The sequence below is a fragment of the Callionymus lyra genome, chromosome 18 (assembly GCF_982586985.1).
Source record: "Callionymus lyra chromosome 18, fCalLyr1.hap1.1, whole genome shotgun sequence".
NCBI lineage: Eukaryota > Metazoa > Chordata > Actinopteri > Syngnathiformes > Callionymidae > Callionymus > Callionymus lyra.
The window spans coordinates 23058600-23082302 of NC_141835.1; the positions used below are offsets into that span (position 1 = coordinate 23058600).

The 23703-nt window shown below is 38.3% G+C and overlaps 1 protein-coding gene across 1 annotated transcript; it reads left to right on the forward strand.

Moving 5' to 3' along the window:
- Positions 1-1703: 1703 nt before the first annotated feature.
- Positions 1704-23081, forward strand: ltk (leukocyte receptor tyrosine kinase). Its single transcript, XM_087779406.1, has 29 exons — positions 1704-1707; positions 2333-2422; positions 3007-3156; positions 3620-3845; positions 4904-5046; positions 5601-5738; positions 6995-7144; positions 7419-7516; positions 7603-7763; positions 7945-8039; positions 8716-8787; positions 9589-9763; positions 9990-10140; positions 10217-10345; positions 10825-10981; positions 12038-12223; positions 12775-12873; positions 14198-14359; positions 14721-14831; positions 16906-17092; positions 17158-17248; positions 17958-18022; positions 18736-18865; positions 18942-19039; positions 19119-19211; positions 20242-20343; positions 20993-21127; positions 21438-21528; positions 21600-23081. Exons 1-29 carry the CDS (start codon positions 1704-1706, stop codon positions 22587-22589), a joined length of 4479 nt encoding a protein of 1492 aa, XP_087635532.1. The 3' UTR covers positions 22590-23081.
- Positions 23082-23703: the final 622 nt, after the last annotated feature.

The following is a 23703-nucleotide window of genomic DNA, read 5'->3' on the forward strand; positions in this document are numbered from 1 at the left end:
GGGTTCTTCTTTCCAAAAACAAAAAATAGAATGTTGTGAACTGCCGTGGGGTGTAAGGTGCCCTCTTTTTTTTTTCCCCGCAAAGCACCATTGTTCACTGTTCTGCACAAGTGTTCTTCTGTTCGGTTGCGATCAAGCCTGCTTCTGTGTTGAGATACATTCTGGTAATTTTCTTCTCAGTCATAAAAATATCATAAAGTAAGATTTTAAATTGGAGTGGCATGAAGAGCTTAAATAGTCTTGCTTTTGGTCTCATGTGGAGAATTAAGCAGCATAACTACAGATCTATTATTCCTTTTCTAACATGTGCTAATGCTTCCTGTGTCTCCCCTTCTTTGATAACTTGAACCATAGCAACAATATCTATACTCTGCATGTATAAATATTATAAATTAGTTCAGGTCAGTTTGAGTCGGTAGGGATTTTCCAAAGGTCCATTAATGTTTATTATGGAGTTTGTTATTTACTTTTCGCCAAATTCCCCTCTCTCCTATTTGTTCCGCTTTCCATATTCAGGAATCTATCCATAGATTCTATTATTGCCACTGACTAACTTAGCTGGCTTTTTAAGAACACGAGCACTTTCAACAAACTGTCATTCTATTAATTCAATTTGTCCTGCCTGACCCTCTTGACTTTGCCTCACAGGCATCCGAGCACAGAAATGTCTCTGTCCAGACAGCGCAGCTGAGGTTAAGTTGCTATGACCTTATGGACTTCATTAAGTTCTTCACTGGTCATGCGAATACATGTTTTGAATGTCGCGTCACATGTAATCTGTAAGTCCATGACGAGGGACTTCAGGGTACTAAACAAGAGATCGCTTGTTTGTTGGTGAGATTTTTGATCAGTATGCTTTGACCCTATTTCTGGAGAAGTTATTGAGTTGTATGGCAGTTTAATGTCCCAATCCTTGACTCTGGCATGAAGTGTGTTCAATTGTGAATTAGAATAATAACGCTAGTATTTGCTCATGACACACCATCAAATCTGGTTCCTATGTTAGGCAGAAATTGTGATAAAAATAAAATAATAAAACCAATTTATTCATACATCTTGCTAAACATTTTTTACACAATGTTTTATAAACACAAATGGATATAAAGAGCACCAATATTTATGAAAGGCTGTCCGCAGAGATAGTTAAACCCAAATAAATTAAACAAAAATGTTTACTCATTTATTTTTAATGCAAGTAAAAGTTATTATTAAATGAATTCAATTCTTTCATTCAATTTTATTTCAAGTGCGAAATCACCACGGTTATCTCAAGACATTATATAAGAGGAGATAACCAAATCCCATTAAATCAAAATCCCCAACTATGGATTTTAAAAGGCAGGAAACTCAAGCTGAACCAGACCATTGTGGGAACAGTCTTCTGCTGTGACCAGTTTGACGGAGAAGAGAGACAGGGGGTTAGACGGTGAAGGGGAAAGGGAGTGTAGAGCAGGACAGCAGGGTCCAGAGAGGACCATGGAAAAACATCTGAATCCATTGGCAGTGTCATGGTGTGAAGGAGAACCCAGATCAAAGCTAATATGAAAATTAAAATATCACAGAACTAATTCAGAAATAAGGTAAAATAAAAAACAACTTTTGAATTTTGGGTGAAATATCACTTTAATTCACTCAGTAAATGTCAAACAAAAGTAACTCTGGGAAATTGTCTCGGTCTAAAATATTGACTGTCTGTAATGGCAATGGGTCAGTTGTGGAAGAATCATCTGTTTCATAGCAGTTATTTAGTGTGCAAGTGACACAATCTTTAGCGTTAGTTTGTGGGAGTTAACTTTTGTATAGAGAGCCTGGGTCAGATGTGTTCCAGAAGCGTTTTCAGGAACCATCAGTAGATCCTGATCTGCAGACCTAAGAGCCCGAGCTGGGGCGTAAGGCTGGATCAGATCACTGATGTAAGGAGGAGCCTGAGTGTTGTATTTGACATAGACATGTCTCTAGTAAAACTGTTACAGACTTCAAGACTGATAACTGATAACATGCCAGTGGAGACCAACTATAGCTTAACTTGTTTCACCTTATTGAATATTTTCCTCTTTGTAAACTGTATTAAATCTTTACCTCTTGATTGAAAGCATCTTCTCAATCAGACTTTGAGAACAAGTGCAAATCCTAATGATTATCAGTTTTCATGCCAATTCCTGAAAAAAAATAAATGCAGGAGTCTTCAGTTGAAATGATTTAACATGAATTTAACCAGCAATTTAAGTCGAAAAAAGTATTCATGACTTGTTGATGTACAAGGAAAAGAACATGAATAACACAGTCTGCTTTACAGCACAGCTCATTTTTGTTTTCGCTCTCATTCTTTCAGTTAGCTGTCATGGGCTTTTGGACAGACTCTCAGAAGAGGAACATATTCCAGAGTTCTCCCCCTTTCTGGATTCAGAGGATGAGGACCAAAGTAAGATATCTGATCCGTTGAAAACATTTCATCCAGTCAGTCAATCACTAAAGGGGATAGGGAAATAGGGGAAATTAAACATGTACAGTATACATTTTTGGAGGGTTTTTTTTCAATTCTTTTTCCATTTTTAAATTTTTTTTAAAACAAATCACATTGATCGTTATATGTGTCTTGTTTAACTGTGGAGCAAATAAATATAACAATATAAAATATAAAACAATGAATGGAGATGATGTTCATCTTTGTGCTAAAGAAACACATGTTTCACATATTTAGGTTTATGATGGAACATGAGAAGCGTCAGACAAATAATTGCTATTCAGTTAAAGGGAAACTAATGTGTTGATTTGAATGTCTCTTAAAAAGATCTTGGACCTCTACTGTACTCATCAGTATGTCTGTAAAAAACTCTCTTGTTATTGAAATATTTACATTAGAAAATGTGCTTATGCCCCGCCTACTGAAAATCAGTTCAGTTTAGTTCAGTTTATTTAGAAGGACAATGCTCTGTTTTTTCTGTAAATAAACTCTTTCAGAGTTCGTGAAATGTTAATGCTTGCTTCCATTTATTTTTATTTCAGGCATGTACTGTGATTTTGAGTCACCGTGTCCTTGGACATCATCAAATCATAGTGACGAAAGTGACTGGTTGGTCGTTTCTCCCGCTCGACCTGGAGACACACCTGTGGGGTTGATGCCACTCACTGATCACTCAGTTGGAAGCTCAGAAGGTAAGGAGCAGCACACACTGACCTTTCTCATGTTAAAAAGTTCTTTAGAATTTCTAAAGGTTTAATAGAGGCCCTTAATACTAAGATAACATTAATTAAATATGTAATGTATCCCCTCAAAATATATCGTATTCTTTTACCTACCAAAATATTTTTAAAACTGAATCTTTTGAATTTGAATGACTTTCTATTTGCTGGCCCCAGTGGCGGCCCTACACTGAATTCTTCTGCGAGCCCCTCACCTGTACTAATAGATGAAAATATTTAAAGAAACAAAGATAAAAAATAGAGGTAGAATATTAATGATTGCAGCTGCAATGGTGATCTCAAAAAATGACTCAACCTGGACTCTAAAAAAATAAAAAATGAAATTCTACGTGGATCATCACGTCCTTGGTGACTGCCCAGTTCACGCCTGATCTTTCAGGCAGGATTATTACAAGTCTGTCCCTTATCGCCTCAGGTCACTTCCTTCTGCTGAGCCCATCTGGTTCTGAGGTTTCTAGGAGATGTGAGCAACACCTAACAAGTCCAATTATTATGAGAACCAAGCGTGACTGTATATTGCACTTGGCTCTCTATGAGTCTGATCCAACCCTTGGAAACCTCACCCTGCTGCTCAAGCCGGTGTCGTCAGGTTCAGCTATACACTCTGTAGCTGTCAATCACCAGAGACAAGAAGGCTACAGGTCAGTGAACACAAAGCATGCATTATGTTAAATGGATGATACATTTGATTCCCAGATTGCCTGTCATTAAAAAAACGCTCGAGAAAAAATTCTTTTGTTGAAGTCAGAAAAAGGAGGAAGGTCATACAGGGAAGAAGATTTGAACAGTATTGCTCTAAGAGCAGGAAGAAAATGGATCGCTTATAAATTGACACGGCATCTCCATCAATGAGGAGAACCGAGGAGAACAATACAGAGAAATACAAGAACAGGAAAACGTTTGGCAGAAAAGACTTTCCAAGGAATGAAAACAGAATGAGACTACACATGAGTGAATAAAGCAAAAGTCAGAGAGTATAAAAGTAACATAAGAGTGACTTAGGGCAGAAAAGAGGCCAAAGCCCAACTCTAAATAAATTAATCCCAGGAATGAAACCCGTTTTACTAGGATGGGAGTTAAGTAGCATGACAATAATACGTTTAACCAAGGACATATGTGGAGCATTGTATTGTAATAAACAGGTTCATGTTTGATGTTTTATTGTTACAAAACGTATGGTGATGTCAATTTGCGTGTTGTTTCTTGTTCACATTTTATTTGCAAGGAGACTATAGACTAGAAGGCAGAGAGAGAGATGCTTGTTTTCTTTTTACTGCAATCTCATGACGAACAGATGCCAGCAAGAGGTTTAAGCTTTATTCTCTGCTGAAACACAAGCAGTGATATTTCAGTGAGGACAGAACACTAAATCCCAGGTACAAGCAGTTGAAACCTGATATCTGGTTATGTAACAGATTTCTCTTTTAGACAGAGAAGCTCAGGGTTTTGCTGTAAAAGTATGTTTCGGTGATTAATTCAGCTAATCCTTCAAGATGTTTGCACAAGTAAATGATCCTTATCATGTTATAAGAACCCAAAAAATTGTCTTGGTAACTTTGACCAAAATGTTAAATATTCTAATTGTTATTAGCATTGGCTTAAACGGTTGAGTGCACCAGAAAGTCGGTTCAGCTGATTAAAAAACCTGAAAAACTTCAAGTCCATGAATCATTAAAATTTTCTTTTCTCGTTGATTTAGAGGTGATTGGGGAATTCTTAAAGCTGCGATTGGTCAGGTAGATGAGCCGTTCCAGTTGACTCTTCTGTACCCCTTCTGTGTGGGTAAAGGCAGCGGCGAAACTGTGGCTCTGGACACCATTGAACTGATCAACTGCGAGATAGGTAAGTGTAAATATTTTGATCCGTCTTTGTATTACCCTTGTTTTTTCCATCTACATTTGACCATTTTGTTTGTTTTGCTATACAAAAAAACAACAAGAAACAATGGTCAAAGCTCCTGAAAGATGGTTGTGCTGAAGCTAGCACCTATTGCCCATTTGCAAGCTTTTTTAGACTCCAAACAATTAATTGGTTGATGCCACTGCAGACCTCTTTTCTAACTAAATGGCCAAGTGTAGCCAATGACAGGATGTAAGGTCAGACAAGGTGAAGATTAAATAGTCTTAAAATCGAAGACAAAAACAAAGCAGCATATGGAATTCCAACATTAGATGATTAATTGATGTTCGGGTTAATTTTCTAATCAAGGTATTTTGTTTCCTGTGACTGATTTAAGTTCAGGAACAGTACAAAAATAGGTAGGGTCAAGAAAAAATATGATCATTCAGTTCTTGTTCTTGTTCTTGTTTTTACCAGAATAATGATGCACAAGCAGAACGGTTTTTTTTCAGTATTTATTAGCGTGTAGTCATTCTTGTTTTAATTTCTTTGCTTAGATAAAGAACAGCCAAAGATCAACCCTGATGTGGATTGTGGTGAATCTTTCAACTGTGAAGACTACTGCATCGATAGAAGCCAAGTGTGTGATTTCCACACTGACTGTCCTTTCGGCGAGGATGAAGGCTTCATCTGTGGTGAGATGACTTGTTTATACTGAACGTGGATGACCAATGGCCTCCTTTGAAGAAACATGATTTTCATTGAACAGTACAATGGGCCCAAGATGAATACAGAGTGGATTGGCTGGGCTTTCAGTTGGAAATTAAATCAGCTCAGTCAGAGTTAATTCGTCCGTGAGTTGAGAATTGCTAGCGATGCTTTCATTTCTTACATGGCTCTCCAGTAAATCAATGCAACATATGTGATGCTGCTGTTCAGGAAGATGCAGATGAGCTTAAATGAATCTGAATGTAGACATTTAATGTTAATGTATTTCATCTGGTCATCTATTGGTATTTATGGAAACGTCCTGAGTCTGCTATATACATAAGAATGATAATAAATATAAGAACATTTTGGAAATGATCTTTTGGAAGTTTTTCAGAAAAGCAGTGATATTTAAGTGCTTTACAGTAAGGATTTGCCCTGTTCACATATGATAAAGTGGAAGAGAATACAGATGCTTTTTTGATGCTTTCTGACATTAAAGGGCAACTGACGTGTTGATTTAAGTGTCTCTTAAATATATCATTGACCTCTATTGTACTCACCAGTATGTGTCTGCTTGTACAAAACTCTCTTTTTTAATGGAAATAGACACTTAAGCCCCGCCCACTGAATAAGCTTAGTGATTGATCAATCATTGAGGTGTGTCACCACAAGCCATAAAACCTGGATTCATTGTAGAAATAAAGAAGGGCATGATTACAGATGCCTAGAAGAGGAGTAAAGCATATTATTAAATCACAATAATGCTCTCTTAACCTCTCATTGGCCAAGATTTCAGACGAGGGAGAACTTTAAAAAGTAATAATTTGCATTTAGAAGAGGAAGACTTCCACATGGGAATAAGTCAGGAGAGTTGTTTTTACATTAGTTGCCGATTAATTTAACCTTGTCTTTTTTTTCACATGCCACCAGTGCAATGTGAGAATACACATATATGTCCTGAAACAGTGTTTCCTAAGTGGTATGAATATGAAAACATTTTCAAGTGTGATTTCTGTTAAATGTAAGGATTAAAAGCACAAGTTAAGACTGCTACTACCTCACTGTGTGTTTATCTTCGCTCACTTATAATATAAATAATTCTCCATCGTTATGTTTCAGCAAGTATGATTTTATTTTGCTTTAGAAAACTGGAAAAAAGGAGGTGGTGTTAAAGAAGGACACAGACATTTCCATTTTGTTGTTATAACATTTTTCAATGTATTTACATCTGAATCTCCAGGAGGTCTTCCATATGGCTCCTACTGTTCGTTTGAAGAAGACGAGTGTGGATGGTCTGTGTCCCACCAGAACTTTGGATGGAAAAGAGTTGCCGGAGAAGAGCTCCTGATGGACAGGAACGTTAAGGGAATGTCTCTACAGAGTGCGCAAGGTCTGCTCTTTGTATTCTAACTGTAAAAGGAAAGCTAATATTTGATTTGTTCTTGTCTCTTATAGAGATAACTTTTTTATGTTCCACACTATACTCTACCTTGAATAAAACTGTGTAGAGATTGATGTTTTCCAGAAACTGCAACTCAATATGCTTTTGCATGTGTATGAACAAATCATTTTTTGCTACAGACGTTTTGTTTGTAATACTGCCAGTCACCATTAGAGGTATGTATCTTAATATATTGATGTTTTTCTTTATCTTGTTTCATCAGGTCACTTCCTCTTTCTTCAAGTTGGTGACAAATTTCAGCAGGAGGCCATCATTCGTAGTCATTTGTTTCCTCCAACTGTGTCAACCAGTGCGTGCCAGGTTAGTTGACTCTTTTGTCCATATGTTATACAGCTAAGAGGTCATTTTAAGCAAAGTCAAAAACATTGTCCTATTGTCATACATAGATACGATTCTCCTTCTACCTCCATGGCACCTTTAATGGCTCATTATTGGTAGCCATTGAAGAGAATGGGACGACAACAGGGCCTATGGTATGGGAGTGGACTAACCAAACTGGAGATGACTGGGAAGATGTTATCCTGCAGCTGCCCGTCCTTACACATGGGTATTTATAAGCAGATATTACGATACTGGTATTGCAAGGACTGTGTAAGCCTTCAGGATTTTTTGTTTTTGTTGTTTTTTTTTGTCATCAGTGATTTCATATTAAGCAAAAATATCATCACCAAAGAGTGTCCGATGAAGTTTCACCAATAATGTATCATAATCCATCTGCTGTACTACAGGTTTCATCTGAGAGTAACTGCAAGATGGAGTTATGGTTCCAGCGCCGTTGTTGCGCTTGATGATATTGCTGTGGTCGCTGCCTGCTTTGCAACAGGTAAATTGAAAAAAATGCATTTGGCTTAAGAGGAGCTATTGCTCAAAGCATGGCTTCTCTTCTGTGAAATACTGCATGTTTAATCTAAAGGTATTCCTCTTTCCTGTGAAGGCTGACTTTTATTCACAAGTAGCACTTTTTATTTCATAACATAGTTAAATTATGAATTGAAATGTTTGATATTTGCTCAAAATAAAGAATTAAATTCCTTTGATTCATGACTTTCAGAGCTGTAGGAAATTCTTTGTGTGTTTGTTTTCTTTTATTGCACAACAAGCTTCAGCATCAGGAGTCCTGTGGGGAAGTTGTGGTTGGCTTGATCATCATTTGTATTTGTCATTAGTTGTGACATGTGGGAAACATGTGGGAAACCATTATTTAATGCTTTAAAAAGTCATTGTCAGACAATCTAACTTCAAACTTACTTTTGTAGCTTGGTGTTTATTTTTCTTATACGTAGACAATTGGTGCATGGTGGTTTACAGCAAAAGAACTCAATGCTGTTGCTGCATTTTAATGTCCAGGCCTAAATCAACAATTTTCATTATTTGACTCAAAATTATTCTACATTCCTTTTTTGTTGATCATTTCTATATAGATATATCTTTTTTGGTACAGAGACATAGTGATTGATGTGAATCATGTTCTTTCATCTCTTGTTTTTTCTCTTGGCTAGATTTAAACTCACTTATGCCCACGATGGACTATGAAGATTTCCTTAGCCCTTTGCCAGAGCCTTCAGCTTCAGGTAGGAAATATGTCAGATCTTCACTGAGTTTTTTTAAAAAGTCTTTCACGATGTCTTCTGTAAAGTCTGTTATCCCTGATGCTTACCTGAGACAAACTTTTGTGAGCTCAAGTATATCTAGCATACATCATGACGGACCACTTGGGAACGTCATATCAACATCTCCCTTTTCACAGCTTCACCGGAAACATGAGATTGAAATATTTGTCTTGAAATAGCTTGAATCCACCTTGTTAAAGGTAAACAAACTGCTGGTGAAGCAAACCGTAGATTGATTTTGGCATCCTTACTAAATATCACTGAGTGGGTATAAGAATAAAAGTGGATAGTAATAAGCAGATACATGGTAGCTGGTTAAACTGAGGTTTTAGGTCCTGCCTTATCATAAATCCATCTAGTTCCGTGTCCGTCCTTAGTTTTCGACGCTGTTTTCTATTTTCTAAATCAAATCAAATGCTTTGCGTTCAACTTAATGAAATCCCCTAATGGACTTTTTGGATCAGACAAGTTTTTTTTTTTTTTGACATTACAAAATTGGTACATGAATAATCCATGGGTTAAAAAAAAGTAGCAATCTGTTCAATTTATTCCTTATGCATTTTGTTTTAAAAACCTGATTAAAACAATTGGAGATTTTTTTACTTCCTATGTTTTTTTTTCATTTGTTTCATAACGCTTATGTAGAGATAAGGATATATACACCAAACTTTAAATTAAGAAAAGTCAATCTGAAAAGCACATAAATGTTGAAACCATCATCTTGTTTCTGTAATTTCTTCAAATAAGCATTGTTTCTTTCAGAGGTGTCTCTGATGACATGGTGGTTTAATTCTTGTGGTGCCAGTGGTCCAAAGGGGCCCACACAAGCCCAGTGTGACAGTACCTACAGGAACCAGAACGTCAGTGTTACTGTTGGGAAGGAAGGTCCGCTGAAGGGGGTGCAAACGTGGAGAGTTCCAGCCACAAACCAGTACCTGTAAGTAACTAGATACTGAAATTAGATATTTATTCTTTTTTTTAACTCAAGCATTTAACTCGCTTCTAACTTACAAAGGGACTATGATTTACCTTTTATGAGCAATCACTCCAGATCTCAACATGATTTTGCTGGGGGTCATAATACTGTTGGTCTTTAATCCGGAATGAAGATTGATTGATCATGCCAATCACTGTGGTTTTCTCTCTGGTGTATTATCACCAAGGGTTTCTGCCTACGGTGCTGCAGGAGGAAAAGGAGCCAAAAACCACAACAAGCGCAACCACGGGGTTATAATTTCTGCCACATTTCCACTGCAGAAAGGAGATATGCTTTACATCTTGGTGGGCCACCAGGGAGAGGATGCATGTCCAGGGGTGAGTAGGGTGTGAGGAGGGACAGAGTTGACTGTTCAACATTTTTATTTGCATGGTGCATTTAAATGTGCTACAGGGTAACCCCCAAACCTCTAAGATCTGTCTGGGAGAGTCGTCTATGATCGAAGATGGCTTTGGAGGAGAAGCTCGTGCAGAGTGGGCCGGGGGAGGAGGCGGTGGAGGAGGTGCTACCTACATTTTTAAGGTGACAACAGTTCTCTCATTTCTATATTTGGTTCTGCACTTGTCAGAGCTTTGTTCGGAATCAAATAATATTGTGCTTAATCTAAACAATAATAGGCGAATGATTAACTCATACTTGTTTCGTCCTTATTTCAGAATTCAAAGGTTAACCGCTCCAAAAACGAACTTATTATAATGAACACATTTTCCAAATTATTGCCACTGCACACATTTGGCATTTTCGAATATGGCTGGATTCAACTAATAAAATGTAATAAAATAAATTGTAAAGAAGTGAAGCAGGTTGTTTCCACAGAGGGATGTGTTATGAAGTCATTTAAAATCACTGGACGAGGAACGTGCTTTGTTTCTATGACTAATTCCCGTGAAAGGGTTGTTCCTAAGAGTGGTTCCTAATTAAATTATGAGTTTGCAAAAACTTGTTTCTCGAAAGTAATCCAATGTAAAATGATATGAATCTTTTTCCTTTTTTTGTGTTAGATGGAAGGTGATGAGTTGGTACCCTTGCTGATAGCTGCAGGTGGTGGAGGAAATTCTTACATGGAAGACCCAGAGTTGAACCTGAAAAGTTTCCCTGTGGAGCAGTATGAGAACAGCACCATGGCCTCCAGCTCCAATGGCCAAACTGGTGCTGCAGGTAGGATTATTTTAACAACAGCTATTGATGTTTCTTTATCTTTGTGTGTTTTAAACTGTGCTTTCCTGGACAGCACTTGTTACTTTGTAAAAACTGTTGTTGTTTTTAAAGTGCTTATATATAAAGTTGAGTTGAGTTGAGTTGAGTAAACTGTTGAATATTTCAAGTCTTCTACAGATCGTAGAAGCAAAAGTTGTTGAAGGATACTTTCTACTGCAAGGCCTGGAGTAAGACACCGTGACAAACAACAGACATTTGATACATTTTCATGGCCCTCAGCAAGAGATTTGTCTGGCAATAATTTCGTTCTTTGATAGGACCTGACCTTTTGAACAGCACTTTTTGATCTAGAAAAAATGAAATATAACTGTACAGTGTTAAAGATTCAGCTGGTTTTGGTACCAAGAAAAGTATGTAAACAGGGTCAAAGGACAGAGATCTAGTTAATGGAATGTTTCAGAAGATGTGTTTACGCCAATAGAAAACAGTGACACAACGGTCAAGGAAAAAGCCAGTTACTGTTTTGATGCATGTTCGGGGTATTGGTGGTAGAAAACTTCTGGACTGGTGACACATATAAAGATAACGGACAATTGTCAAGAAACCATGTAACTTCGGTGTGTTGGTCAATAAATGAATGATACGGTAACTTTGAGGCTGCTGATCTCTTCAATAAAGAACCAACTCATCCCGTTGATTCTGTTGTCTTCTCCATCTTTCCGGTAGTGATAGTTGTGTTTGGTTTGTGTCCTGATATGATCTGGACCCAACATGACAGACCTCTTCAGTCAGCCACAGAATTTGTAGTCAAATGAGTGTAGATCCCAAAACTTTAAAGACTCCCAACTAGCAAACATGACGATAATAGCTTGTGTAGATCAACTTCTTAAAGGTCTGATGGTCCACTTGCCAACTCTACATGAACTGTGTCCTTATCTAAAAAAAAACCTGTCTAACTTCTTTTCAGAAAAATGATTTTTTTTGCCACAGCTAATCCTAGGGGGTGAATAGATATTGATGAAACGAGGCATCCTATTCATCTTGTTTTCCTCTAAGGTGGAGGAGGAGGCTGGAGGGATGCTGAAAGTCTTTACCTGAGGGCCGGAAAGTCTCTTGTGGAGGGTGCGGAGGGGGGATCAGCATGTCCGTTGGCTAGGTCCAAACTTGGCTGGTCCACGTCTGGTGGTTACGGAGGTGGAGGAGGTGCCTGCTCAGCTGGTGGAGGAGGAGGCGGTTACAGAGGTAAGAAGTGAGGCACACATCATAAATTTAAAGATGTCGTTTTCAGAAGAGAACAGTGTCTTTGAAAATCTAAAAGTATATTTGACAATTAAAATGAAATAGTTGAATTAGAACTCAGGCGATTATCCAAGGAGTCAAGTGTTTTTTTTATATTCTGCACGAGGTTTGAAAGTCAGAGTAAGCTGTTCTGTACTTGATTGGTTAAGTTTTAAAACATTGAACTATTTACAATGTATTGAAATTAAAAGGTAAAATATTAAAACAATTTTGAAATCAGGAACATTTACGTTGGAATAATCTGAATTAGAAAAAGTGTAATCCAATTAAAGGGGATTTTACCTTAAAATAATAAAATGTTGGAATTACGCTATTAAACATCCCGATGTCACACATATGCTTTAATATAAAGTTACATCTCATTATGCATTATCTGCTGAATTAGAGAAAACAGTCCAACAAACAGTTAAAAAACAACCATTAAAATGATATTGTGTATTAAATGTAGCACCAATAATGCTACTATGCGTCATAAACATTTCAATTTTTTGCAGGAGGTGATGCGGCACTCACCGATGACATCACATCAGATGGTCAGGATGGTATATCTTTTGTTAATCCAATCGGAGAAATATTCCTGCACCCTCTGGCAGGTAAGACCCCTTAGAAACCTCAATTTCTGACATTCATTGTACCTATCCTCTGTCCAGACAATCTATTCCGTTTTGAATGCTGACGGCATTTCTTTGAATTCTAGATTTTAGGATTTAGGATGAATTAGGATTTTTAGCATCGGAATCTTCCACAGCAGGGCTGTTGGTCTGCAGTCTTCATGTTTAGCTAGCTACAAGGTACTTGGCCACAGACGCAAACAGCCAAGTTGAGGTGCTGTCATGAGGTACAATTGGAGTATCCAGGGACCGAAACAGTTTGCTTGCTGTATTTTCATGGCAAATGGTTAAAAAAATAAACGTCTATTTTTGAGCCCTCAGGCTCTCCCTGGTGGAACCTACTTTAAAAGCCACTGAACTAAGTAACTGGATCAATTTCAATGTCTATCTCTGCTAACTTTGTGTCTGCTAGTGTCTTTCTTCCGCTATGCTTTCAGGTCCTATTCCATATTGTTTGTCTCCTATATGTTTTGAACTAGATTTTAAAGGGAGAAGGTGGACAGATGGAAGAAGAACAGAGACCAGACTAAAATGACCTCATTGTACATACCAAATTGATTTTCCAACGTCTAGATGTCATTTTTTTTTTTACCAACATATGTAGATCACATGTAGCCCTGCCATGTAACATTTATTAATTACTTTTGTTAAGAAGGTTCTGAGTCTGAGCAGAAACAAGTGCAACCGGTTAAATCCTCCATAAAAGTTTTTTTTTTTCTTGTCAGTGACATCAACTTGAAAATATGAGTGAATTTGTAATGCTAGTGAAAGCCTTTGTAAGACCATAAACAGGAATTTGCATTGATCAGAGGGTAGTTTTCTCCTCCCCACGAGACCTTCAGCCATCTGATTTGGATTATATAGCAGGAAGCACTAATTCTTAGCCTCGTGGACCGAGTTAACTTTTGGGCCAACCCTACTTGCTTCCATTGAAAGATACTATTGTTGTTGATTGTGTTGTTTTCTATTACCTCCTGAAGGATGACTGAAGTTTTGCCTAAGATCTAAAGATTTGTATTAACTAAAATGTGATTCGAAGCTGTATTAAGTCGTTTGATGGTTCTATCTGACTTATTGTTGAATTAAAAAAAACAAAGAGAAAAACATATATTCATGTTCTTTTTATTATTGTTTAATATTATTATATTCATCAAACACTTTTCTTCATTACTGATGCCTACCAATAAATAAATATGTTGTTTTTTATATTTACACATCTTATTATTAAAAGAAACCACACTTCTTTGTAACCTTCTTTTATTCTTTCTTTGGATGCTCTATGTTTTTCTCTTTGTTTGTTTTTCAGCCATGGAGAGTCATGGCGAGTGTGAAATTAAGGTGCAACTGAACTGCAGCCACTGTCAAACACAAAGCTGCAAACGCAATGACAAAACTCATCTCGTTCTCTGCCTCTGCCACGATGATGACATCCTGGCTAGTGACAACATCACTTGTGTCAGTCCTACAGGTACTCACACACTTTCCCTTCATCAAAATTGAGTCGGTTCAGTAAATAATTGGATAAGTTATTATAATATCATTACATTTTAGCATTGAGTTCAGTTCTTTGTTTTCTTCCAATCCACAAAACTGTCAAAAGATAACTTTTAATACCATTGTCCTACACCCCATTTTACAGCAGAGTAGTCCAAGGTGACATTCTTCAGAAGAATTTCAACGGGGAAGTTTGCAATAAAACAAACACAGCTCATCTTTCAGTAGATTTGAGCAGAAATTGTAGTTAAATTAAAATAACATCATACTTGCAGGCTTGAAAGTTGCAGACTGATTTCCTAAATTAACAATATTATTTTTTGTTTACCTCTCAGCCCTCCGAATCCCATCTCTGCAGGACCAGATGTCAACGACGCTGATCCTGGCGGTGGTGACCTCCACTGTAGCAAGTTGCATGGCATTGATCTGCGCCGGCGTCATTCTCAGTAAGAGACTTTTCCAGTTTTGTGTGCAATCGGTGCCTGCCACCTTCCACCGTTTGTGAAATGTCTGTGCAATGTCTTTGGGCGCCAGGAGGAACTTGGGTCATGGCAGTGATACGGTTCTGCATGGAGAGTCAGGAAGCACTTCTTAATGGAGGCATGACAGCAGAACTTGTAACTAATGTAAACACACCTCCTGAAAAGACAAATATACTTTCACAGCTTTTGTCACGACAGATGTTAAGAGTTAAGAACATGGAAATATTTAGCAAATCAAAGGATGATGCTTATCTAAGCTTTTTGATTTATGTGATACATGTTTTAATATGTTTGCTCTATTCTTTAATTAAACAGTTAACCAGACACAGGCTTAGAGTCAGACTTACATAGCTTTTTCAATCACATTTTTTGGTGTTAGTAAAGGCAAGATGAGTAAATGATGTTGCAATATCAATTATGCATCTGTTTAGAGTATGGCTATGAAGCATCAATATAAAAATGTTTTAAACAGTACCAAAGAGCCATTAAGTCTTTTCAAACTTCAAAGTAAAGTATCATTGAATTGGCAAACTATTGTGAATGTTTTTTGTGAGATCCAGAAGATATTCATCTTCCCAGTTTCTCGAAGAATTCAAACTAAATATTTGTCCTCCGACTGACCTCTTTAGTCTCAATTAATTGCAGAACATCAAGTCAATGTATTCCAGGATGCTGCTTTGTTCTCTTTCCCACTGTCAGTCGTAGATAAACTGTTCCCCCCTGGGTGAAGAGACATGCTACTTGTAATATCAAGTTTGCCAGACAAGTAAGACGCTTCAGCAATTCACTGTAATGCAGCAGTAGGCTTTATCCAACACAGACAGCAAGAATGTTACAGGTAAAAAAATGGAAAAAGTACCACAAAAACAAGGTAACACATAATAATGATTTTTACACACCATATGATGAGATATCAGTATTTTCACCTAAAATAGAGAAAATGAGTGCCCTTTTATTGTCATTTACAAAAAAAAGTATAAATCAAATTAAAACTCCCTTACTTTCATAATACATTAACACATAAAGGTTACACATAAAATTATATATATTTGTATTTGTGTGTGATTGTGTCCTGCAAAAGACAGATCAATTTCACGGTCACTTCCTCTATCGGTCGGCTTTCTTTGACTTTTAAAATCCTGTTCCACTTCCATGAATGGTTACTTAATGTAAATTATAATTAGTCGATCACAGGAAGGTCAGACTTTCAGGCTCATATTGTTCATATATGCTTGTATATATCTCAGTTTTCCAAACTTGAGAAAGATCCTATTGGATGTCACTCAAGAATAAGTAAAGATTTAAAGCAGTGTGTACATTCAGTGGATATGCATGAATGGCATGACTTCATTGGGTTTTAAAATTTGGGTTCATTTAATTGAGATGTTTTTTCAGTGTAGCAAGATGGTACAGTAGATCCAGTACAATTTTTTTTGTAATTAATGAACCAAGAAGGTACAGTTGCACCATATTGTCATTAACTGTTGTGATTTAAGTGTAAATAAATGTTTTTGTCCTACAAAGGTGTTCATTTTTGTGTTATGGAATGTGGAGCATTTTTGTTTTGTTAGACATCAAAGGATACACATACAGATAGAAACACCCAGATTTTACTGGTGCCTCTTCACCTGAGATCTCCCTCATGCAGGGAGGTAGTCTGTTCCCCCGAGTACCCCATCTTCTCCTCCTCATCTCCGCCTCAATCCTCCCCCCTTTTCATCCTCTTCTTCCCCATCAACCCCTTCTTTCAACCAAACTCCCTGAGACCCTCGCATCTGCACCGGGCGATGGCTCAACGGCACCTCTTACCTGCACGCAACACCCCCTCCCTGGCAGACTACCGAGTGAGTGCTATCTCAATGGCACCGACAGTCACGGAGCAGTAACCAAGGAGAGGGTAGTTCATCGTTGACAACAGTTTAAAATCTAATGACCTCTCATTGTGTTACTGCTCCGACAGTTAGCAGGCGCGCAAGAGATGTTTGCAAGGGTTGAATTCATGAAGGCGTTTTTGTATTCCTTTCTTGAATCTCTTCAGTGTGGTACCGGAAGAAAAATGATCTGCATGCTGTCAGGGGTCGCCTGCAGAGCCCAGAATATAAGCTGAGTAAGATCCGCTCCTCCACCATCATGACTGACTACAACCCGAACTACTGTTTTGCGGGGAAGGCCACAACGCTGAGTGAACTAAAAGAAGTGCCTCGCAAAAACATTACACTCCTCAGGTAGAGAATGTCAGCAGAACCAGGTGTATTATTTTTCCAGTGGCTAAATGTTTTCATTTTTCCAGAGCTCTCGGCCATGGCGCATTCGGCGAAGTCTATGAAGGACGTGTTCTGGGGATGGCTGGAGACAACTGTCCAATGCAAGTGGCGATAAAGGTCTGTCTCCACTTGTACAAAGATGAATGGATTGATTGTTGTTGAGGTTCATCAGGCATTTCTATTCATTTATTTGATTCATTGGTGTACCACATGAAACTTAAATTAATGTCACATATTCTGAGAATGTCTTTATACAGCCATCTCTTTAATTTGAACAAAGATATACAATTATGAATATTAAAGTTATGAAAAGATCAAATGATGTACGCAACATGTAGTTATAAGATTCAACAAAAGAGATAATCTTTCAGTTTCTTATAAGATATATTTAAGATTTTAAGGAATGAACACAAACCTAGAATTCAATACAATGGTTAAATATCAAATGTTAAATGTATTCAAGCAAAGCATTGCTATTTCTAAGCGGAAAGTATATAAATACTGTACACACCTTTATCTATATATTTTTAGTATTTAAAAAAGATTCTCTGCAAAGGTGTGACTTTTGAAACGTTTGAAAAAAGTTGCATTCCTTTTCACAAGGAACAAATGGGACCAAATCCAAAGACCTTCATATGTGGTTCTGAGATAGGATATAAACAGATAACTACAAGGTGCCTGATTATTTCAAACCTGAACTAGTCTGTTTGTTTGTATGAGTTGGCAACTTCGTGTTGTTGCAACCATAATTCCTAAACCGATTTCTGCACACATGAGTATGTTTTTTGGCGGAAGCGTCACACGATCCTTAAACTGTGCTCCACAGACTCTTCCAGAAATCTGCTCAGAACAGGATGAAATGGATTTCCTGATGGAGGCGTTGATAATGAGGTACGCAGCGGCTGCTCATGCTCCGCCCTCTTTTAAGAAAGTGCTACAATTTACCTCTTCCTCTGGTTCGTCAACCAATAGGCTCTGCCTAACAAAACAAATATCATTTTATGGTCGAAAATGTGCTTCCTAAGTGTTGCAACCAGATGTTGCACAACTGAAATACAAGCCAGAATGTTAATGTGGACCACATGCAGGTTTCTGGGCACTCTTGACTCCTGTTCATGACAAACTGTAATTTGTAAAACAAGCTGATGTTTCACACACAATTAAGAAAACCAAACAATATGAATAGAAATCCTGACTTTTCTTGTTATCATCTCATTATGTTTTATTATAATAGTAAGTCATTACTTTTTTTATTTATCGTCTTGACTTGAGTTTTGAATAAAAAAAACAATTTTGACTAATCATTTGAAATTGTGGTGTGACAGCAATGCTCAGTGGATACAATTCTTAACTTGGATCGGATTGATGATGCTGAATATAGAAGGTTGACAGTTTGAAAAACAAAATCTTGCAAAATTATATCTTTATAGATGTATGCCCAAATATTGTCACACACACACTCATATGTAATATTTTCTTTCTTTGAGTAACAATTATTTGACATTTTGAAGATTAATCTTGCTTTGAGTTTAGCTTTATTTGTTGCCAGTTAAACTGAATATTTTAAAAGGTGCCGCTTGTTAGTTGTGTTTTTGTCCTAACAGCAAGTTTAGCCATGAAAACATTGTTCGGTGTATCGGTGTCAGTCTGAACATCCTGCCACGATTCATCCTGCTGGAACTAATGACTGGAGGAGACATGAAGAGCTTCTTGAGGCAGAATCGACCACAAGTGGTGAAGACACACTCTCACTCCTGTTTACCAGCCTGCTCCTTCATTTCACCTCTAACTCAAGTTGTGCTGTTTTCAGGCTCAGGCGTCTTCTCTCACCATGCGAGAGTTGCTGCGAATGGCCAGAGACATCGCTTGCGGCTGTCGATATCTAGAGGAGAACCACTTCATACACAGGTTAACATTCTCTCACTTGCAGATATGATCGATTTCTTCTAGGGAATCTTACCTGATGAAATATTGAACATATTTTCAGAGACATTGCCGCGAGGAACTGCTTACTCACCTGCGCAGGAGCTGACAGGGTTGCTAAGATTGGGGACTTTGGCATGGCAAGAGACATCTACAGGTGTGTAAATGAGAAAGACAGTTTGTGGTTGCAATAGTAAGTAAGTAAGTAATTTTTATTTGTATAGCGCTTTTCCAGACCAGGGTCACAAAGCGCTTAAACAATCAAAACAATATTCAATAAAGTATATACTTTAAAGGTCAAGATAAAACTGATAACACAACAGGAGTTCCAGAAAATCAAGGAAAAGCCTGAACACATAAAAACGTCTTAAGATGTTTCTTGAAGGAGTCAGTAGATCCATCAAGCGCAAAGAGAGAGGAAGATCGTTCCAAAGCTTAGGAGCAACAGCCTGGGAGGATTTCTCTCCTCTGGTCCTGAACCGTGTGCGAGGAACCATCAGTAGATTCTGATCCACAGACCTCAGAGCCTGAGCTGGGGTGTAAGGCTGGATCTGATCAGTGATGTAAGGAGGAGCCTGACCATGAATAGCTCTGAAAGTAAGAACCAGAATTTTAAAGTTGATCCTGAAAGAAACTGGAAGCCAGTAAAGAGTTTTAAGGATCAGAGAAATGTGAGTTCTTCTACTTGAGCCAGTTAGAATTCTCGCTGCATATAGGTGATAAGCTTCATGATATCGTGAGTTCCCTGTGATGCACTACAGTTGACAGTGTAGGTTATGGTTTTATTTTCTATTCATATGCTTTCTCATGGTCAGATTCTCTTTATTATGTGTCATATTATTTTGTTACTGGTAAAACACAGCTTGTTTGGACGATGTGACCAGTTGGATGACTCTGAACATTTTTCAACTTAACAAACTAAAATCAGAAATTATTTACTTTCAATTATCACACCTCTCAAAAATCTCTCTCTCGCCCCCACCTGGTCCTTAACTCAGCAGCAAAGACTCATCATTGCTCTTATGTAAAGCAATTCATGACTTTTGTCAGCCCAAAAGGTACTATATAAATAAATATTATTATTATTATTATTATATTAGTTAAAACTTTATGACCCGATGAACAAAAATGTATCTAAGAACTCAGTCATCTGGTCTGAGGCTGTGGATATTACATTTGTTATGCAGGGCCAGTTACTACAGGAAGGGCGGCCGTGCCATGTTGCCGGTCAAGTGGATGCCACCAGAGGCGTTCATGGAGGGAATCTTCACTTGTAAGACTGACACATGGTAAGAAGACATTTATTATTATATACAAAGATTCATTGATATTCCAAATTGCCACTTGTCTGGGAAAGGTGATGATTTGCAGTAACATATCTGCAGCTATGTGTGTATCTCTACTTGATCAATGTATTAGAGGCACGGAGAAGAACATTATTATGTGATTTTTATCAAAAAAAATCTGTGATATAGATCATATTGTCCATATGACTTGCTATGTTGATATTAATTTTGTTTTTTTCTTATATTGCTGGGGTGGTGGTCCACAGATGGTCTTCCTATAGATGTGTTCATAATGTGATGGATTGGGATCTACTTGTGCTTTTGATTAAGCCATCTAGGATTGAACCATTGTTCAGCCTGGATATAATTAAGCATCATGTTTCCAGTTGACTCATCTGTTTGTTGGAACCTAACATCATCATGAAAAGATGTGGGTCTTTTAGATGATTTTAGAAATTAAGGATAAATTCCACACAAATACTGCATTCTTGACAGTTGATTGTAGCCAGATGTTTTGGAGCGCACACAGTGTCATGCTTGGCAACCAGATTTTAATGACTTGTAAATGTGATATGACTGTTATTGTCTTACATGTGGATTATTTGGGTAAAGCATCAGCATCTGATTAGGTTGGCTGCGTCTCCTCTTGCAGGTCATTTGGAGTACTGCTGTGGGAAATCTTCTCTCTGGGTTACATGCCATATCCATGTAGGACCAACCAGGAGGTGCTGGAGTTTGTGACCAGTGGTGGAAGAATGGACCCACCGAAAGGCTGCCCAGGCCCAGTGTAAGTTCTGAAACATGAGTGATGGTCTGATGAAGCTTCATGCAGCAGTGTCATGTTGTTTAGAGGTCAGTAGGTGGCGCCATCAGTTTAAGAATGATTTGATGTCATTAGAACAGTTGTTCAAAAGACCGCCATCTAGTGTGCTCTGAAAATAATGACACTATTTCACTCATTTTTTTTGTTAAAACTCCAGGCCTGGGCCAGACCTGCAATGGATAGTAATTTGATATGGCCTGCAGAAGCTTTAAACATTTTAACTTGTTAAATGCATTTAACTGTGTTGTTTAAATTATTTTTGCTTTCTGTACAGCTATCGGATAATGACTCAGTGTTGGCAACACTGTCCTGAGCACCGCCCAAATTTCTCGACTATCCTGGAGAGAATCAACTACTGCACTCAGGTGACGCCCACTTGTTCAAAGGGTTCACAGGTATTTCTTGGATGATTTAACAATTTATCTTCCTCCATCAGGACCCTGATGTTATTAACACACCCCTCCCAGTGGAATATCACCCCTCCACGGATGATGGTGGTGCAGTTCTCCGTCCCACCAATCACACGCCCTCCAGTCTCACGGCCATCTCTCAAAATTGCTCTCCCCAATTGGGCCTTTGCCCTCTTAGTCTGGGATCCTTGGCACTTCTCCCACAGCCAACCAAACCCTGCCCCCTACCTCAGAAGATTCCCCCGGTCCACCATGAAGTAGTAACATGCTGCGAGGTGCTGGAGCCCTCCTGGGTTGAGCCTGTAACTGTGAATGTGGGCACATGTACAGGGGACCACATGCTTCATCCTGACCCTCCACACCACAAACCATGCTCCAGGAACAGCTCCTCCTCTGGAAGCCAGAGGTTGAAGAACAAAACCAAGAATCTGTGGAACCCCACATATGGCTCATGGGTCTTCGGGGGTAAGAAGTCTGTTGCCCAGACTCAATCAATGCCACCCTCAAGTGCTGCTTCTCTTAACACTGCACTGTCCTGCGGTGCCACTCCTGAGATTCAAGAGAAGGAGAGTGCCAAGTGCTCCCAACTGAATCCTTCAGGCACCTTCTTTTCATCCCCTCCTGTTTCAACCAGCATGTCCTTCAGTGAGAGCCTGGCGGTGGGAAACAGCGGGGAGAGGTCAAAGTCAGGAGTCGACCTTGTGAAGCTGCAGAGTTTCCCTTGCGGGAACGTCAACTACGCCTACGACGAGCAGAGTTATGAGGCGGAGAGTCTACCGCTGGTCAACCCTAAATCTTCAGAGACCACCAGTGGCAGCTCCGGCCCCACTTCAGGAAGTAACCTCAGGCTGACCTTGGGACTTCAATCCTCGTCCTGTGTACCAAAGCTGCTGCTAAAGCGTCACGTCAGCTACGGACATGAAGATGTAAGGAGACACATCAAAGATGAGAAACCCACTCGAGACAGAGACTCCGGTTTCTCTCTGTCCGAAGATCTCAGTGTCACACCAATTTAGTTACCAGTTGAAATACACTTTTGTGATTCTCACAATCTCACCAGTTTAACTTTAAAAATCTGAAATTGTTGAAAATTATTTGGACATCACAGCAGGTTGGAGTCGAGGGAGAAATAATACACTAAGCCATAAGAATAGAAAAGTTTTTACAACACATAGATTTGCACTACATGCAGCTTTACCAGCTGCGTCTCCACTTGTTTGATAAATTGACGTTACTGTCATCGATCTTTATCTTCTTCTCCCCATTTTTGGGTTTGACCCGTTAAATATTGCCATCTCTGTGTGTGTTCTAGAGAGTAATAAGATGTTGTTATAATTTTGGCAGATATGCACCTATGTCTGTCAACTGTTACACCCCTTTTTTGTAAAAAGTACACTTTGTACTGTGAGAAGGACTTTGCGTAGTCCACAAAAGCTGGTGGCTGGACATGTATTGTACTATTAGGTGTCCTTGTTTCCTATTTTAAATCAAATAAATTATGATGTAAAACGTTGTGTGCCACAACAGGGATGAAAGTGTAACTACAACTTACCGTATTATATTTGATTTAGTTAGTATGGCTGGTGTGTACTCATAATTTGTTTATTTGTGTATGCATGCTTTTGAATTTATGTATATCACCATCTCCATTGCATCACAGTCAAGTATAAGCTGAGTGCCTGTAACCCCTTTTTAGAATCAGGGGTACCAGCTGAATGTATGCGTTTAAATCAAAGTCAGCTATTCTGGGATGTTCTTTTCAGTTACTACTTTATGACTTCAACGTGAATATTTCTTCTCTTTGCTGCGTTTTTCCTAATTGATTTCTTAGTAGGACTGCTGGATATTATAATGACCATGCAGCTGTGAAAGTAATTTTAAAATGTGACTAACACATGACTACTTTTTTGTCTCATGTATGATATGCATTTGTAGTTTATCACTGCCATTAAGCCAGCAGGGGGCACAATTGCGCTCTGGAAAGGCTTACCGTTTTGATTACTCAATTTCACTTGAGTTGTTCCAATGTTTGAGCTAGTTTTTAAGTTAGCTTTTACTAGTCTATTTCTTGTGTACTGCTGTGTATTTTTGAGAGTTTATTTGATGGTATGTAGAAACTGCTGCATATGG

What these genes read in the sequence shown, in the direction of transcription:
- ltk (XM_087779406.1), top strand. An exon ending in ACTGATCAACTGCGAGATAG is followed by an intron (nt 5,047 to 5,600) that starts GTAAGTGTAAAT and finishes TTCTTTGCTTAG; the next exon opens with ATAAAGAACAGCCAAAGATC. An exon ending in CTGCGCCGGCGTCATTCTCA is followed by an intron (nt 14,832 to 16,905) that starts GTAAGAGACTTT and finishes GAATCTCTTCAG; the next exon opens with TGTGGTACCGGAAGAAAAAT.